We start from the raw sequence: 18195 nt of genomic DNA, 5'->3' as shown, positions 1-18195 counted from the left end.
TAAACAACAAACAGCATCATAAGACATTCGATTAGCATAAGTGATCAAGTAGAAGTACTTAATATCAAATGTGATTGAAATAACAAGCACATTCAATACAAACATGTTGTGTGTAATTGAAATAACAAGCATGTTGACCACAATTCAAAATTCAATACATATATGTTCTATGTAATTGAAATAATAAGCACATAGATACGTTTAACATATTGTTGATGCTTTGTTTGGGCATTCACCATTGTTGCTACACTATATGCAAAATTGCAACACCTAGTGCCATCAAACCTACTAACATAGTTGCAAAACAAATAAGTTCATATTATCAGATACAACAAGTTGTAAACCAAACCAAACCAAACCCAAACACATAACTAATAACTAGTCACATGAACTATTCCAAAAACCAAACCCAAACAATTAAGTTCAGATTTTCATAATTCATACTAGAAACAATTGAAATAACACTAAAATTATTATTATGATATTATCTACAAACCTTAGAAATTATTGACATAATATTATATAGTAACCCTAGCAAAAACACTAATTAATTTTAAAGTATAATACCTGAAATTGATGATTTTTGTTGAGTTTAGCAAACAGTTCCTGAAAATCCAATTCATAAAACCTAGAAATTCAGAATAATACATTAATAAATAAACTTGAAATCAACAAAAAGACTAATTAAGCAACAAAAAGACCATAAAACATTAAAGTGTGCTTACCAGATTTGGTTTGTCGTTTTCGAGTTACCCAAATTAGACTAACTTAGTTGAGATTTGGTTTGTCGTTCTTCATCGGTGTTTGTTCTTGAAGTTTTGGCTGAAACAATGAACTTTAGCTTTCTCCCTCTTCTTTTTTTTTTCAATTTTGGGAAAGCACTGACATCAACAGCAATCAACTGTATTTTGGCGGAAAATTTCCCCCCAAAAACACATCCCGTTCCCGTTTTGGCAACCAAATGAGATTTTTTTTTATTTTTTGGTTTGTTCTTTATTTTTAATTGAAAATGTTTTAATACAACACAGGTTCAATTGGACCCTCTCCAATTTCGTCAAGTACTTCCTCCCTCATCATATCACTTATGGCGGGTACTATTTTTATCCTCATATTCATCCCACCACTCGTCAAATTGGGACCTAACCCCGCCTCTTTAGAGCAGGGATGAGTCGGGTCTCCTAGTTGACATGCCCATTGACATCCTTACTTAACTCATGTGAGCCATCCCGACCCGGCCCGTACATCAACTTACAACCTTACGACTTTACGAGTATATTACACAGGCAAATTTCACATATCACTTCACTGGCGCCTTCATCCTCCTCACTTGCCAACATCCCCCAAAAACCCTAAACCCTAAACCTTCGAAACCACACAACAATGGCGGACGTAGTACAATTAAGACTAGAGCGAATGATCCCAGACCTAGACGACCTGGAGAAAAGAGGTATCTTCAATAGCAGAGAAATCAATGAAATTGTGAAAAAGAGAAGAAAATTTGAGTATAGACTCCAAAGACCAAGCCCTTTAAAGCAAGATTTCTTAGACTATATTGATTACGAGAAGCAGCTTGATCGACTTCGTCTTCTTCGGAAGAAGTCTGTTTCTCGGGAGCTCAAGGATAAAGGGAATAAAAAGCTCAAGAAATCGCGGTCCGATGTTGCCGGTGTTCGACGGATTATTGAGATTTATCGCATTGCTACTAGCCGCTTTAAGGGTGACCTTGATATTTGGTTTCAGTATTTGGAGTTTTGTAAAGAGAAAAACAATGGCAGGATGAAGAAGGTATTTTGTTAAATTTTATAGCTTTTACATATGTTATATAGTATTATGTTAAATGGCAGGAAATGATTGTGCGTTTGTGATTTTGAAGATGTTTGATTACAATGTTGATTTTTGTATAATATTGACAAAAATTTGGAAGAATTCATTTTGATGAACTTGTTTGGCTATAAATAAAGCTTTGTTCAATTGAGGATTGGTGGGCATTAGGAGTATATTTGAGTTGTAATTCGGGTTTTGTAAGGCGGACAATTATGTGGAGGCAATTTTGATATTGATTGTGTAGTTTGTTGAAATGGCTTACTTAGTTAGAAATGCAATTTTAATGTATTTCATAATCAATTGAGCTTCAATTAAGGGTACAAGGGAAAAAAAAACCCGAAGTCTTGTTTCCTTCCATTGGAGACTTTTAGGCTACGTATCAAAGTTAATTGTTCATTAGTTTTCAGTCATAAAAGTGACTTCTATCAGCGTTATATTTGACCTCACATTCACAAAATGCTCCTAAATACTGATAATTAAAATTTTTGGAGTAAATGAGTAAGTGTAATTATAAAATTGGATGCTAAAATTCAATATATGGTTCAAAATAATACAATTTGAAATCAATGTGCTCTGAAATATACAAGTCTAGTACATTGCCACTATAAAATTTTTGATAAAATTGTGACTGGACTCTGATAAATGATACAATTTGAGTTAAGAATGTAATTACCTTCATTAATTCATTTGGCCATAATGGAGTTGGTGTAGGACCTGGCAACTCTGACATCGATAAATCCATCACTCATTAATGTGGTGTATTCTCCGTGTTCAGCACATGAAAAGCTGAGAGCAGTGAGGGTTTAATTTGTTAAGCTTCTGTTGCTGCTCCATTTAGGATTTAATTTATCATGGCAGTCTAATTTTTGTCCAATATCTGATTTGTTTGGTTGAAGATCTTTTGACTTACTTTCTTTATCTTCTTGTTCATATCACTTTCTCAGTTTATTGTAAATAGCAGTTAATCACTGATCACCAAGTTCCATGCTTATTATTCAAACAACCTTTTTATATATTATTATTTGAATTCACAGATACAAAATATAGACTATTTGCTTATGGTCTTATGTGGCCTCTAATCTTACCCGTTATAATACCCACTTCTGTCAATGAAATTTGAGTTTATATGTCATTGTTTTATTAAATTATAATCCTATGTTTTTATATTACTCGAAGCATTAAAAAGTGTATTTTGGATTATTATTGAAAACTATCATAATCTTAAGAAGTTACTTGCTTTATTCTTTGCTCCTTTGGGTGATACAGGTCTTGGGTCAAGTGATCAGATTTCATCCCAAAATTCCTGCAGTTTGGATCTATGCTGCTGCGTGGGAGTTTGACCATAACTTGAATGCAAAAGCTGCACATGTCCTCATGCAAATGGGTTTGAGATCTTGCCCAACTTCTGAAGATCTTTGGGTTGAGTTTCTGCGCATGGAACTCACTTGCCTTAATAAGTTGAAAACACGTAAAGTTATTTTAGGGGAAGATGATGGGACACTGATTCATGACAATAAAGATGTTGAGGCTAAGCAGTGGCAAGATGAGAACAAAGATTTATTCATGTCTATTGATGAAGTAGAAGGTGAAGGTGCTCAAAAGGAAGAATCAAGCAAGAAACTGGATGTTTTCCGTGAACAAGGATTTAAGCTATTCCAGAAAATATATGAAGGTGCTAATGATGCTATTCCATCTAGTTTTGGTCTGAGGAAGAAGTTCCTTGAGATAGTGGAAGTTACGGACTTGGCACATTCAGAAGAAATGAGAGCTGCGATACTGGCTGACATGAGGAGAGATTTCTCAAATGAACCTGAATATTGGAGCTGGCTTGCCCAGATTAAATTAAAAGATCCACAATGTACTCCAGATATTAGCACAGATAGTGGGCGTTCCCAGGTGGAAGAAGTCATTAAGGTATGAAGTTTGACTCAATTGTCAGTATTTTTGTTCTGAGCAGAGGTTATGTTGTTGACTTTTAAGTAGTCAATTGAGATGCTTTTACATTATTCAGGTGTCAGTCATTAAAATTCTTACAATTCTATAACATTGTCTGATGGCCCCTTGTGTGGGACATAATGTTTTGATACTGTTATGATAGCTTTCATGAGGCTTCCATTTTCTGTGTTTTGAGATGGATAATGGATTGGATCTGTTGAAGTAAAGTGAATGCTCCTAGTCATTTTACACTCTTTTGCTGGAAAGCCTATTCTAAGGAAAAATCAGTAATCCTCCCACAATTTATTTAAATTGCGTTATGCTTACTAATACGCCCTCAATCAATTGTAATTTGGGATACTGGGATGTTTAGTGCTAGGAGTTGGACAACCAAATGAAACTGGAATAATATTTAGCATTTATTTTTGGATACAGATTGGCCTCGAGGCTTCAAAAAAGGGATAATGGAGCTGAAATTTAAAATGGAGGGAGTGAAAAGTAAATACTTTTAAGTTTTAACCTTAATTTCTGAGAGAAAGTAAATAGAAAAACTTGCAAATTAATAATGCATTGTATCATCTAGAATATTGGCTAGCATCAAATGGAAGTAAGGAAGACTACCTATCTGCTAAACCATAAAAGGCTTGATTTAGATGTGATTGCATCATTTGGTGCCACACTGTACTAGCCATGAAACTCACTTCAATCTTTGGGGAAACTTGCTCCAGAATTCAGATCATGAATTCCATACTTTAATTGCTATTGAGTTCATAGACCAAAGGAACATGTATCTCGCATCACTCAAATAACATTAGGGGTTGATTATTGATTGTGCCACATTAACTTGGTGCACATGCGATGTCCTTAACTTTATATGGAACATATTGACAAAGGCTTGTCTTCGTCATCAAATCCTCCTAAAACTTTTTTGTACCCCCATTTAAATGGCATAAATAAATTGAAAGAAAAGAATAATTATTCTTGTAAGAGATAGATTGAACTTTCTTAGTCATTTTTTTTTTCCTTTTTTTTTCTCTGGCATCATGTGAATGCTTATTTATTATATCAATCTTTGGGAATTGGGGGATCCTCGATTCAGGGGAATTTTCTGTTGTGCATGGACGACATACATCTGTGACTCTTCTTAAGATGTGTCTAATTAGTCATTGCACCTGCAGTCCTTAATTTCATTATTGGTATTCAATTGATCGTGATATTGATGTGACATTTTCCAGGTATATGAAGAAGCTATACAGTCAATTTCATCTGTTGCTATGTTTGACATGTATGTAAAGTTTTTGTCTGAAGTCATCAGTCTAAAAGGAGAAATTGGAAGTTCTGGATGTTTTATTGCATCAAAGCATGCAGGAGACTATATATCACACCTGATTAAGGTCTTGGAAAAAGCTGATACCTTAGGGTGTCTTGATGAAGATCTTGCTTGTCAGTTTGTAATGTTGTACAAGAACAGGGGTAAATTTGACGAAGCGATGAAATTAGCAGAGAGTTTCTGTGAGGGAAAATATTCAGATTCAAGACAATTGTGGGTTCTAAGGGTCACAGAACAAATGAAACACATTAAAGAATCTGGTACTTCTTGTAAGGCTCACCTTTCATCTATCTTTGACCTCTTGAAAAGGTTGGTGAAAAAAGTAGCTGTCTCTGATGACGAGGGCTTGTGGGTCATGGTATGTAATCATTTCATGTCGGTCTCATAAAGTCTATTACAACTGTCAATCCTGTGATCTTTGTATTGATATTTTTGTCTGCTATTTACAGTCCATATAGCTTATAGAAACGCCCCTAATTTTTGCGTCGCTTTCAGTAATCAGTATAATCTCTTACCGTTGTGCCTTGTTTAGCCCATTGTTCTGCAATTTCTGAGAAAACTCAACTGCAGAATAGCAGTACTTATCATATTGTTAAGCACAAAAGCATGCAAAAGAATTTGCTTTTATCATCACTCGTTGCATTAGGTCATCCAGTTGAGAGATTAGCCAAAGAGGGATTATTTCCTCTCCTTATCATCAACTCCCATGTCCTTCTCTGAGCTATCATACTTTCTGTAATCATCTTTTTCTCCTATCCTAATTGAACTATTTCTCTCTGTTCCTCTCTATGTAGTCATTATCTTTGGCATCTTTTGTTTTCAAGTTGGTATTCAAACTTTTTTGTTTTGTTGAGCTTTTGAATTTTGAAGCTTTAGCTGATTTTCTACAATCAACAATCTTATCTAGCTAATCATATCCTAATACTTATGTTGCAGGCTCTTGAGCTCTTTGCAAATGACAAAAAATACTTTGGCAAGTTGGTAGACCTTGCCTTTGTTTCACTAGCTAAAGATGGAGGCCAGGATGAAGGATTCTCTCTCTCTGCTTTTCTCGTTAACTTTATTTGGCAGAACAATGGTATTCAACAAGCAAGAGACTTCTATAAGCGGTACGTAGTTAGATTTGAAGTCTACTTGACTAACACCATGGGCTAGGCAATAACTGCTACTTATTACTCTCTCCGCTCCATTACATTGGTCAAATATTCCTTTTTGGATGTCCTAAAATAGAGGTTATATTTTCAACAATGATAAATGAAAGCAGTTAGTGTGCCACAATAGGATTTTTTTTTTTAGGGGCCGTTTGGTTGGGGGTCTTCATCAAAGGGAATGGGATTCAACTTCTTTCATTCCCTTTGTTGGTGTTTGTTAAACCTTTTTTCCCATTCCCTTTACCCTCTCCATTCCCCCAATTCCTTCTAAATTGATTCCCCATCCCCCCCCCCCCAAGGTATTTCCATTCCCATTCCCTTGCCACCAACACACCACCATACCACCACCAACACACCTACCCATGCCACCGGAAAACTGCACCATTGCACCACCGCCTCACCCGCAACCCTTCGCCGCACCTCCCCCACTCATCGCCGGCCACCTCTCCCCCCGAAAAGCCATACCCTCCCCCGTAACTCTTCCCACCGCCGCTAAAACCTAAAAAACTGCAGCCCCTTCCCGTAAAATGGGCAGCCACCACATCCACCACCTTGAAACCGCCGAAAACCCCTCGAAAATCCTCCCAAAACCGCCGAAAACCTCTTCAAACCACCCTATTTCCGCTACCCGTGTTTGATTTGGGTTCGAATCGGATTAATTTGGGTAATTTTGTTGGGGTTATTAGTGGTTTTGGGGGACGGAATTTGGTGGTGGATCAGAGCTGGGGAGTGTCGGGACTCGGGATGGATCACGCTGTGAGGGAGCTATGAGGTTTTAGCGACGAAACAGGGGAGGTGCGGCAGCAGCAGCGAGCAGCGGCTAGGGTGAGGTGGCTAGAGTAGGTGGAAAACAGGAAAAAATTAGGGCGTTTTGGTGGTTGGGTGGTCGGAGAAGGTGGCTGATTGCGAGGGGCGGGGATGGCCAGAGAAGGGAGGTGCGGCGAGTGGTTTGGTGGTGGAAACGTTGGAGAGTGGTTTGGTGGTGGTGGTGGGACTAGTGGGTCTCATTCCCTTTGATTTTAAAACAAACCACACCCCAAATTTTAGGTATTTTCATTCCATTCCTTGTCTTTCCCTTTGTTCATTCCATTCCGATTGCCCCGTGTGAACCAAACGGCCCCTTAATTTTTTATTTTTTTATTTTTTTATTTTTTTGTAAAACCACTATAAAATAATTTCGATTAAAAGATTTATAAATGGTAGGTAATATTATGATGTTCCATTAATTCTTTCCATTCTTTAAATCCGAGTACCCGACTACTAAAATGGAACTGGGTGAGTATTACTTTTTTGTACTCTCTCTGCTCCAAATTACTTGCAACTATTTTTCTAGGCCGTTCTAATTTCGTTGCAAAATTTCTTTATTAAGCAATTTACCTATCAATCCAAAAATCTAGCCTACTTCACCCCACCCAACCCTAGTATTTTTACCCGACTTGCACACCCAATCTCTAAGTGTTATTGCAAAAGGCAATTTTCTTTGATGCATTAGTTAATGTCCCTGATCCAAACAAATTCATTTTTCCTTTTTTTGGTAGTTCATGAAAAAGGCTTGGCCCATGGTCCTACTGCCAGCCCAATTGGAGCCTAGACACCCTCAGGGTGGGGTAAAGAGATGAAAATGTCACCCTCAAAGTTCCCCTAGTGGAGGGTTTGAACACATGACCTCCCAAAGCCTCAAGTTTTACTTCTTAACTAGAGCAAGACTAGCTCTGTAAACACTTTACTCTGATTGCAAAGGAAGTAGTTATTAAGTTTTATCTTGTGATTCTGCAGAATTCTTAATTTACCTCACCCAGGAGTAGCCATACACAAGCACTGCATTGAGCTGGAGATCTCATCCGGTGACAAAGATAGTCTTTCAAATGCTCGTAAGCTATATGAATGTGCACTTGGTACTGGTAGTGAGGACATCAGCCTGTGGCAAGAATATTACTCAATGGAGACACAGGTTAGTTTCTTGTATAATAGAACATGCTGGCTATTTGTAGATCAAGTGATAAGAATTACTGAATTAGGTTCTATTGGGCAAGAACTTTCGTTTCTTAAAGCTTGCAACAATTTGTCTTTTGAACTCTTTATTCATATTGTAACTTTGACTGCACATTTTTATTTTTATTTATTTTACTCGTCTCTTACCTGGACAATGCCCGGGTGATTTGTCAACTGTGAACAATATAAATTAATTGTTTGATGAACTAAGACTACCTAACTCCAACTCACCAAACTTGATTGAATCCAACCTGAACCCTACCTGATTAGTAGACGTTACTTCTATCCAATTTGGGCCGACTTGAATTGAACAATCCTTTTGTCACCCTCAACCTGAAATCACTTTTACGAATTAAATAATATGTAATACTATAATGTATTGCAATTGTAAATGTAGCTGATTATGCAATTTGTTACGCTAAATTGTTTGATAGAAATGCAGCAGACCTGTTGTAGTCTTGTATATTAAATATGAGTACTTGCAATGACAATTGATGATTGATATAAATGTTCTTCATTGATTGTAGATAGATTATAATAGCAATTAAAATGCAAAACAGGAGAATTATACGAGTATTATTTAATACATAAAAAAATTTATAAAAACGTGAGTGAGAACTTTTTTTTTTTGTGAAACACGTGAGTGAGAACTTCAACTTAATATACTGAGTTTTTATTTTTAGTTAAAACACTTTTGAGTTTTGACTTTGGGAATATTTATCCAATTCATGCTGACTATTTTTTCCTTGTATATAAAAATTAAATGTTATTAGATTTTATCTCAATGTATATTTTTCTTAACAATAAGATAATTAAAATATTTATTAACAGATACTTATACTACTAATGGTCAAGGTGATGTATTGGCAAGTGTACTAGTAATAAACAGTGTTAATATGTAGACTATGTTTCTCTGAAGGACTCCTTTCCCCTTAAAATTAGGACTCCCGGTAATTTTAAGTAGGATTTAGGTGTATAGTTTATCAAGTACTCGTATGGCTTTATTTTACGCTCGGTTTTGAAAAAGTTTTCTGAAATTTAATGCATAGTCTAAAAATCCTCATTTAACTTTTTATTTTAGTTTTATGTTTTTTTATTATAAATCACGGGAACAATACTAAAAACTGGACCTTGGTTTTAACCTGAATCAGATTGACCTAACCTGGGTTTCTTTATTTGTTGTATTATAGGTAGTGGAGTAGTAATTAACAATGTACCTATAAGTGACTAAACTTGATTGTACTCGAATAGGAGCTGATTGGTTCGTATTGGTTTTTACCTCTCTTAAATCAACTACAGCGTAGAAATAAACAACCTGTTTGCCCATTTTAGCCCTCTGCCCTAATCAACTTAATTCAATTAAATTAAATTACTCATATAACACTTAGTCAATTATTTATTGTTAAAACATACTTCCTCTGTTTTCTTTTACTTGCAACACTTCCCTAAAAAGGAAATGTCACAATATTTGCAACACACTATAAAAGGAAATTTATTTTAGGGAAAAACTATACTATATCCCTTATTTAAAGCACATGACCCACTAAATTACACTCCTAACAACCACTCATCTTATTTTAAAGCTTATTATATCATGTAAACCCCACCTTTCTTAATTACCGCGCTAAAGGGTGTGTTGCATCTAAAAGAAAACGGAGGAAGTATTATAATTGCATCTAGTACTGTCTTCCTTTCAAGACAAATGTTGTGATATTTGTTTTTAGAAAAGGGGGAAAGACCTGCAATTATGATTTTCTGAGATTTGACATAAAAGTTATGGTTGATTTTTTATTTGTAGTGCTATAGTATTTAGGAAACTGATTGTTTATTGAGGACCAATTTTTTTTATTCATTAGTATTGTTTATCAAAAGTCAAACTCTGATTTAAATGTAGAATTACATGATTGTTGAGGTGGCACAATGTGTTGCCTCCTTTGGCTTCTATGTCAATATCAGGGTATAGAAGATTTATTAAATAAATGTTATTATGTAGAATGTTTTTGGGTTAAATTCGATATATATGTGTATATATTTTCTAAATGTCAATTTCTTAATCTTTATCATAATTAATAATCAAAGATACTAATGGTCAAAGCATGAAATTCAAACTGTTGTAAGCTTTAAAAAACATTGGAAGTATAAGATTGGAGCCAATCCTTGCACCTTAATTGAATAAACATGGCGAATCTAGTTGGTCTGACTAGCTTAACTTTTACTCATTGCTTATGCAGCTGGGAACATCCGAATCTGCCAATGCTGTATATTGGCGTGCAAAGAAGACGCTTGGGGATGCCTCGGTGCTTGCTGCAGTCGTACAATAATGTGCTTGTACATACACAATTAGTAAGCTATTTAACTTTTGAAGAGAGTGGTCAAGAATCTAAACCATAGGAGCTGGCCCTTGTTTTAGCAAGTTAGTAGTTTAGAATTTATTCTTTCGTGAAGCGTGTAGACGAGTAACAATGCTGAGCATAGAAACAACATATTTATAGGACTTAGTCCTGCCTGTGGGTTTTGTGGACACCACTTGTTTTAATGCACCTTTTAGGCTTGCTAAAACCTGGAAGTGCTGCTATACAATGTAGAAGTAGAACAAGTTGCATCATCTCAAATGGACTTGTATAATATTCTTTTTTCTTTATTTATCCAGGATAGGATCTAGATCAAAATCAGTAAATCTTATCTCTCTAGTGCTTGTGATTAACTGCGGACTTGATAAGTTAAGGCTAAGAAAACTGAAAATTCCATAAAATTATTTTGAAAATTCTTATACCATTTTTTTTAATCATGTTAGTTTCAAAAATTCCCAAATTACACTTCTTTTACAAAAAAAATCCCTCCCTATTACTTATTCTCTTACAAAAAAAATCTGAAATTCTAAAAATAAGTTCAAAAGAAAGGGAGATACTTAGTATCATGTTGCGGATGTGGTGCCATGAATAGAATTTGGTCTAAACTTATTGTCTTTTAAGCTTTTTGTATGTGACCTCATATCAATTTAAGAATATAACAAATAAGCTAGCATTATTATTGAAAATCTCCGTAGGTTGCTCAGTGGTCAAACGTTGGAGAATATTTACAAGTGGTTCAAGGTTCGATAATTGTTGTGAGCTTTGCTTTTTTATTTTAGGGGGGGGGGGGTTACACAATTATAAATTGAATGGGGGCCCATTTATTTTTAATCGCACAAGGCCTTCGCATGCTTTGGGACGACCCTGATATTAGGAAATGAGCTGAACAGAACTAAACTAAACTTAAGTTCAAGAGAACAGTACAGATCCTTAATCATGAATGATTACTTAATGTAAATGTATACTCAATGATTTCTTAAAGTCAAGCAATATGGAAACACATGATTACATGCACCATGTCATGTGTATTACCGGCTTATGGGCCAGCCGCCAATAAAAAACATAAGGTATGTGAATAGTATAATTGAAATAGAGACATTATACTTGGGCATATTTTTAATAAGTTAAAATTTGACTTTATAATGGAAGATCACCCAAATTGGGATTATCGTAGTTATTTTTTCAAAAAATAAATAAATAAATAAATAAATAATACAAGTAGATGATAAAAAATGAAATATTTAAAAGTCGTCCCATATAATAATAATAATAGTAATAATAATAATAATAATGTATGGACTCCACTCCCTATTGCTAGTATAACTTCTATAAAAGGTTGTGGCTACTTTGATTACATCTCAATAAAAACAATCAAAGCACACTAAAAAAACAAAATTTGATCAACTTTTTTTTTGAAGAAAACAAAATTTGATCATTTTGAGACGAAGATGAAGGGAAATAATGTGGTGATGAAAGATATCATACTAGTTATTATGGCATTGTTTATGTTAATTGCTGTCACTTCCGCCTGTGTAGACCACGAGGGGTGGTGTGATGGCCTTTATTACCGATGATGTGAACCCTATCATTGCTCCTTACCCTTCTTCGGCGGCTACTGTTACCTGTAAGTAAGGTATCACTCAATATAATGGCAAAATAAAAATTATTTCTGCGATTTCTAATAGGATTTTAACAATTTATTTTCTAGAGTGGATTGTAATGCGAAAATTTAATGTTGGAAATGCCAAAATAAGTTGATGATCAAGTTTAATGTTTATTAGTGTTTTGCCCGTGCGATGCCCGGGTTGTTTATTGAATTTTAAGATAAATTTTTAATCTATATGTCAAATTTTAAAATATATCGTTGATACAAAATTAGTTAGGAATTGATGTGTTTTTGTGACAATTTAAACTATGTAGTAGACATGTAATGATTAATAATAATATTGGTGAAAAATATTTCTTGACCCGTAACCTGAAATAATGACCCTATTTGAAATGACTTGTGACCAGATCCGATTGACAATGACTGGTCTACACACAGTAATAAAATTATAGGAAAAATTGCCCAGAATAATCCCACCTTTAGCCCATCCGCTAAAAATAATCCCACCTTTGGATTATTTTTAAATAATCCCACCTTTACCCCTTTATCTTTTTTAATGGTCCCATTTTACCAGTAACCGATTGAGTAGGTAGTTTTTATTTTTTTTAAGTTTAATTGACACGTGTAGCTAACTGATTGGTAAAAAAAAAATAGTAAAAAAAATTTAAACAAAAAAAAAAACACCACCACCTAAGCCACCACCATCCCCACCACCACCCAAACCCAAACCCTACAACCACCATCCCCCTAGACCCGAAACCACCACCACGGAGATCGTACTGATCGGAATCCCACCCACCCTCCCTCCCAGCCAACCCAACCCCATTAATCAATAAACTTAACCGTTCGAAAACCCACCAAACTAAATCGATAAATCCCAGAAAACGGGATGAATCAGGTTTAGTTTGGTGGGTTTTCTGGGATTTATCGATTTTGCCCAGCCAACCTCCCCCGTCCCCTTCCCGATTCCGGCCAATTCCTTCAAGTTTTCGGCCGGCCCGACTCCAGCAGCAACCCGCAAACCACCAAGTAGCAGCGCTACTGCTACTCCTTCGCAAACCGTCGGCGAACATCAATAGAGAAGCCGCTTGGACGCCCACAAATTAGCCCCAAATTCGGTCACGCTGAACTCCTTGACCCACAAATCTGGCCTCAGCTCGCCGGACTCCTTGACCCACGAATCTGGTCTCAGCGCACTGACCTCCCCTACCCCGATTCCGGCGGCGTCACTAACCTCCCTCATCTCTCCTCCCCTAATTTCGGCTTCGCCGACCTCCCCCATCCCCTGATTTTGCCCAGCCAACCTCCCCCGTCCATTGATTCCCCGATGTCGATTTTGCCCCATCCATCGTGGGATTTATCGATTTTGCCCAGCCAACCTCCCCCGTCCATCGATTTTTCCCTAATTCTATATAACTCTATCCTACGTGGCGCGACACTTGGCGAAAAGTTGAAACGCCAAGTGTCGCTGTCTCATCGCCTGGTTAAAAGTTTAGTTTTATATATTAGTTATATGATTTATTTATTTTTAATTATGTTTTGCTAATTTTTGTGTGTTCGGACTTCTTCACTCCTACATTCTATGCAACTAGGTGTTTAAGGAACCATAAAATAAATGTCAATGTAAGATACCTTCCCTATTTGTGTATCGATTTTAATTTGAACTAGTTTTTGACCCTAAAAATGCCCTAGGTCATACGAAGTAATATGTATATTGAAAATGTGCTTTTATAATATAGTTACATTTACTTTAGCACTCTTACTATTTAAAATATAGTTTTTCAAATCATTATTGAACATCAAAATATTTTACCCAATATCCAGTATCTTAAAATTAAATTATTAGCTTACTTCGTTCTTCAGTTAAATGCTATCTTCAAGTTTATAAATATAATTAACTCTTTTTAACAGTAATATGTATATTGAAAATGTGCTTTTATAATATAGTTACATTTACTTTAGCACTCATACTATTTAAAATATAGTTTTTCAAATCATTATTGAACATCAAAATATTTTACCCAATATCCAGTATCTTAAAATTAAATTATTAGCTTACTTCGTTCTTCAGTTAAATGCTATCTTCAAGTTTATAAATATAATTAACTCTTTTTAACAAAATATTGTATACATAAAATGTGTCATTAGAGTGTTGTAAAATAAGGTGTTTTTCAAGGCTACAAAATAAGAGAACAATAAAATCGAAAGGTTGATCTTATAATCAATGGAACAAATTAAATATGGTGTGTGGCTTCAAAAACAAAATAAAAATAAATTATATATGGTGTGTCGTGATGCAAATCACTGACTTGAAAACAAAATTGGCGCAACCGTGGTGCTCAAATGTATTCGTGAGCACGTTCCCTTAGGTTAACACACCACTCTCATACAAAGGCACTTTTGGATGAGAGGTTGGAGTCACATAAACCTATGCACAAAAAGAGGAATGTGTTTAGCTTAAAGTGTTTGATGATTGTATAACGTGTATGTAATCTTTGTGAGAGAGTTCCAAGCAATATATAAACTATGCAAGGAAGATAGAGAGGCAAATGTATCCTCTCCAATAAGTGAATTAATGAGAATAAAGATGAAGTTTAATCACTATAAACACATAATGAAGCTAGGGAGTTACTAAGAGGTTACAAAGGAAGAGGAGAAAGTCAATAGACATGCTGTTGAATGAATCTAGACATGAAAAAGTCTACTCCACAACCCACTTGTGGGAAAACATGGTAGGCCACAACCTACTTGTGAAGTAAACTACTGATCAAGCTCTAGAAAGACTACAAATCAACTAAAAACATGACTTTTAATCTGTTTACTCCAACAATCCCCCACTAAAGGGAGGAAAAGCAAAACAAACAAAGAGATGGGAAGTAACATATTAGGCATAAGAGGAGATTATTACATTACACTTAGATATTACATATGTAATTTAAAATCTAGTACTTAGTGAAATGAGGCAATGAACTACAAGCTAAGTCTAAGAGTGGACGAACCTTCAAACCCTTAATTCTTGATTAAGGAGTGGACGAATCTTGAAACTCCAAGATTTAGTGCAAGTCCCTCACAACACATATTGAAGGAGTTATGTCTTCGATAAGTGCAATTACTAGATATATCAAGGATCACGATTATGGAGATAATTAGTTCATTCTATAGGGTCGCCAATGTTTGGTGCTAGATATGACAATTGATCTTTAGGCTAGCTTAATAGCCCAAAGCCTTATAGAATGGATCCTACAAGGTCACACATAAGAGTATTGGGTTAAACAAGTTAGAGGCCCATTATTGGGCCTCATGAGTTCATGAGATACCATATTGATAATTGGGCTTGGATAGTTAGAAGAGTCTAATGGGTTTTGGACTTGACATGGTTTTATTTCTAGATATGATCTATAAATATAAACCATGCCTAGAGTTGCATGATACAACAGTTGACATACAGTAAATTGTCACACAAGCAACCAAGCTTCCCAAAACCCTAACTATTTCTCTCTCTCTACTCGGCCCTCTCTCTCTCCTCCCTGTCCGTACTTGTGGGTGGCGCGTGTGGTGGTGCGTGGGTGGTGTTGTGGTGTGTTCGTGGCTCAAATCTCCGTTGAAGGTTGATAAAAGTGTTCAGTCACAACTAACTAGCATTAGTGGAGGTTTAATCCGTGCTCGTGGACTAAGTAGAGGAATCACACGTGGGGTTCTTGTTCTCCTTATTGTTCTTGTTCGATCACTTGTGGAATCACGCTTCAAAGGTATAACTCTTACTTCTTTATGTGTTATGCATGAGATCCTTGGTTTAGGTGCTTTATGAATATGATTCATATATTTCCGCAATTTAGTACCTATAATCTCCTACAGTGGTATCAGTTAGCCTCATGCAATTACATATATTGAGTATTAATTCTTTGATAATCCACAATTTTAATTCAATTAGGAGGGAGAATAATTTAATTATGGGTCAATTATTATATTAAATGTGATTTAACATATAGAATCATCAAAAGTTGTTTAATTTGCTCCTTATTAGCCCTAATTTGATCTGAAAATTGCCCTATAAAGTTCAAAAAATTTGACCCCCAACCTAATTTTCGAAAATTTCGAAATCAAGAACCCTAATTTATGAAATTTTGTGTTTTGATTTTGTTATAATTCGATATTATGTGTTTAAAGAATTTAATCCTTTTGATTTCATGTTAAATTGTGAATTTTTCATGATCAATTATTTAATTTAAAAGTTAAATTGAATTGGGAATTAAACTCATGAAGGACCCTAATTTTGAAATTGAATATGATTTAATTTTAAAATTAGAAGGACCACATTAATTTAATTTTAATAAAAATGTTTTCTTTTAAATTAAAAATAAAAAAAGGGGGATTTAGATGCGGCAGCCGCGGCTGGGTGGCGCAGCCACAGCGACTGCCGCACCGGCGGTGGTCCAGGAGGGAGGGAAGGCTGGGCATGGGTCGGACAGGGGCAGCGCAGCAGTGCACCACCCTGTTACGTGTGCTGCTGCTGTTGTCCTTGCGTCGGTGTAGGGACAGTGTACACCGCAAGGTGTACGGCCACCGTGGCCGGCTTCGGCTGGCCACACCACGGTGGCTGACGCGGTTTTTTCTAAAAAAAAATTATTTTTTTTACTTTATTTTGGATAAAATCAGTTTTCAAATTAAAAATTAAAAGATAAATTTTGATTTTGAAAAAGATAATTAACAAAGTTAAAGTTGTTAATTTTGTTAAGATAGGATAAATATGGAGCAAAAAATTCTATTTGGATAATAATTGATTAAATAATATAATTATCCCATAATTATTTTAGGATATTAATTGATTTAAAATATGTGATTGGCAAGTAATTATGATAGATTTTCCTAAAAGTTAGGATAATCATGGAAAATAAATATGATTTATCTTCCATAATTAAAATAAGATTTGGTTCTATCTCATACCTAAATTAAAATATATGATATTTTATAATTTGTTATGAATAATATATGATATTATCTAATTACAGTAATTAATTAAAATATGAGATAGTTAGGAGCCATGTTTCCTTAATTATGAACATTCGATGTTCTAGTTTAGGAAAGCATGGTGAGTGATTTATTATATGGAGTTTTATAATATATGATGTTATTTATTGCTATATAGACCAGTATGTCCCATAGATTCTAAATACAATCTGCGCATCATTTCGTATTTTTGTAATCTAAATACGGTCTACGTACCGTTAAGTATTTTTGTAATTTATTTTATTTTATTTAAGTAGTAGATAGAATAGAATAGTATTACAGGTTGCAGTTAATCCAAGAATCCATAGAGTGGAGGCCCAAAGGAGCAAGATGGATAAGATCCATGAAGGTTCAAGTGGGAGCTTTTGCTTTATTAGTTTTCTTAGGATTAAGGGGTCATACTATATCATGTTTTTTATTTATGCATTAGTAGATTATGCATGTTAGATTTTATTTATGTTGTTTGATGATGCGCTAGAGTTCACTAAATAATCACAACATAATAAATCTAGGTCCCAGTAATATTGAGCTTGCTTTTCCAATTAAAAACCTGATGAAACCTTTGATATTTATGACAGGTCATGCCTCACTTGGGTGTCATACTATATCTTAGGGGAGTGGGGGTAAATCACGTTTTACACTTTTAATTGGTTATACTCAACAAGGTTACCTAAAGCGTTTGGAACCTTGAAGCTAAGGGTAATAATTAAACATGTGATGGATAATTATTCAACCAAGAATTACAAAGAGTTGTAATCAGTAAAGAGTTTACTCACCTTGAAAATGCAATACTTGTTGGTAGGGCCTCAGTCCGGTCAGTTATTGCACAAATAAAGGATCTTGGAATCATTCTATTCAATAGGGATCTATTAAATTGAATGAATGTTTTAAAGTTACCAGTTTTATAATCGCTTACGGTACTTTAAATTTATTAAACATAATTATTGAATTTTGCCTCGTTTGTTTTTGTTTGTAGATGAATAACTTATACGACAACAT

The 18195-nt window shown here is 35.0% G+C and overlaps 1 protein-coding gene across 1 annotated transcript; it reads left to right on the top strand.

The window, feature by feature from the left end:
* Positions 1 to 1283: 1283 nt before the first annotated feature.
* Positions 1284 to 10873, top strand: LOC110689176 (U3 small nucleolar RNA-associated protein 6 homolog). The gene is made up of 6 exons (XM_021865904.1): positions 1284 to 1785; positions 3091 to 3738; positions 4995 to 5447; positions 6026 to 6198; positions 8017 to 8191; positions 10464 to 10873. The coding sequence occupies exons 1-6, from the start codon at positions 1381 to 1383 to the stop codon at positions 10551 to 10553; spliced, it is 1944 nt and encodes a 647-aa protein (XP_021721596.1). The 5' UTR covers positions 1284 to 1380; the 3' UTR covers positions 10554 to 10873.
* Positions 10874 to 18195: the final 7322 nt, after the last annotated feature.

Source organism: Chenopodium quinoa, unplaced genomic scaffold (assembly GCF_001683475.1).
Source record: "Chenopodium quinoa cultivar QQ74 unplaced genomic scaffold, ASM168347v1, whole genome shotgun sequence".
Taxonomy (NCBI): domain Eukaryota; kingdom Viridiplantae; phylum Streptophyta; class Magnoliopsida; order Caryophyllales; family Amaranthaceae; genus Chenopodium; species Chenopodium quinoa.
This window is presented reverse-complemented; position numbering and strand designations above follow the sequence as displayed.

Excerpts from the sequence above, each read along its gene's own strand:
- LOC110689176 (XM_021865904.1), top strand. The coding sequence starts at position 1,381 with ATGGCGGACGTAGTACAATTAAGACTAGAGCGAATGATCCCAGACCTA. Across the intron at positions 6,199-8,016 it reads GCAAGAGACTTCTATAAGCG|AATTCTTAATTTACCTCACC; the intron begins GTACGTAGTTAG and ends GTGATTCTGCAG. Across the intron at positions 8,192-10,463 it reads ATTACTCAATGGAGACACAG|CTGGGAACATCCGAATCTGC; the intron begins GTTAGTTTCTTG and ends TTGCTTATGCAG.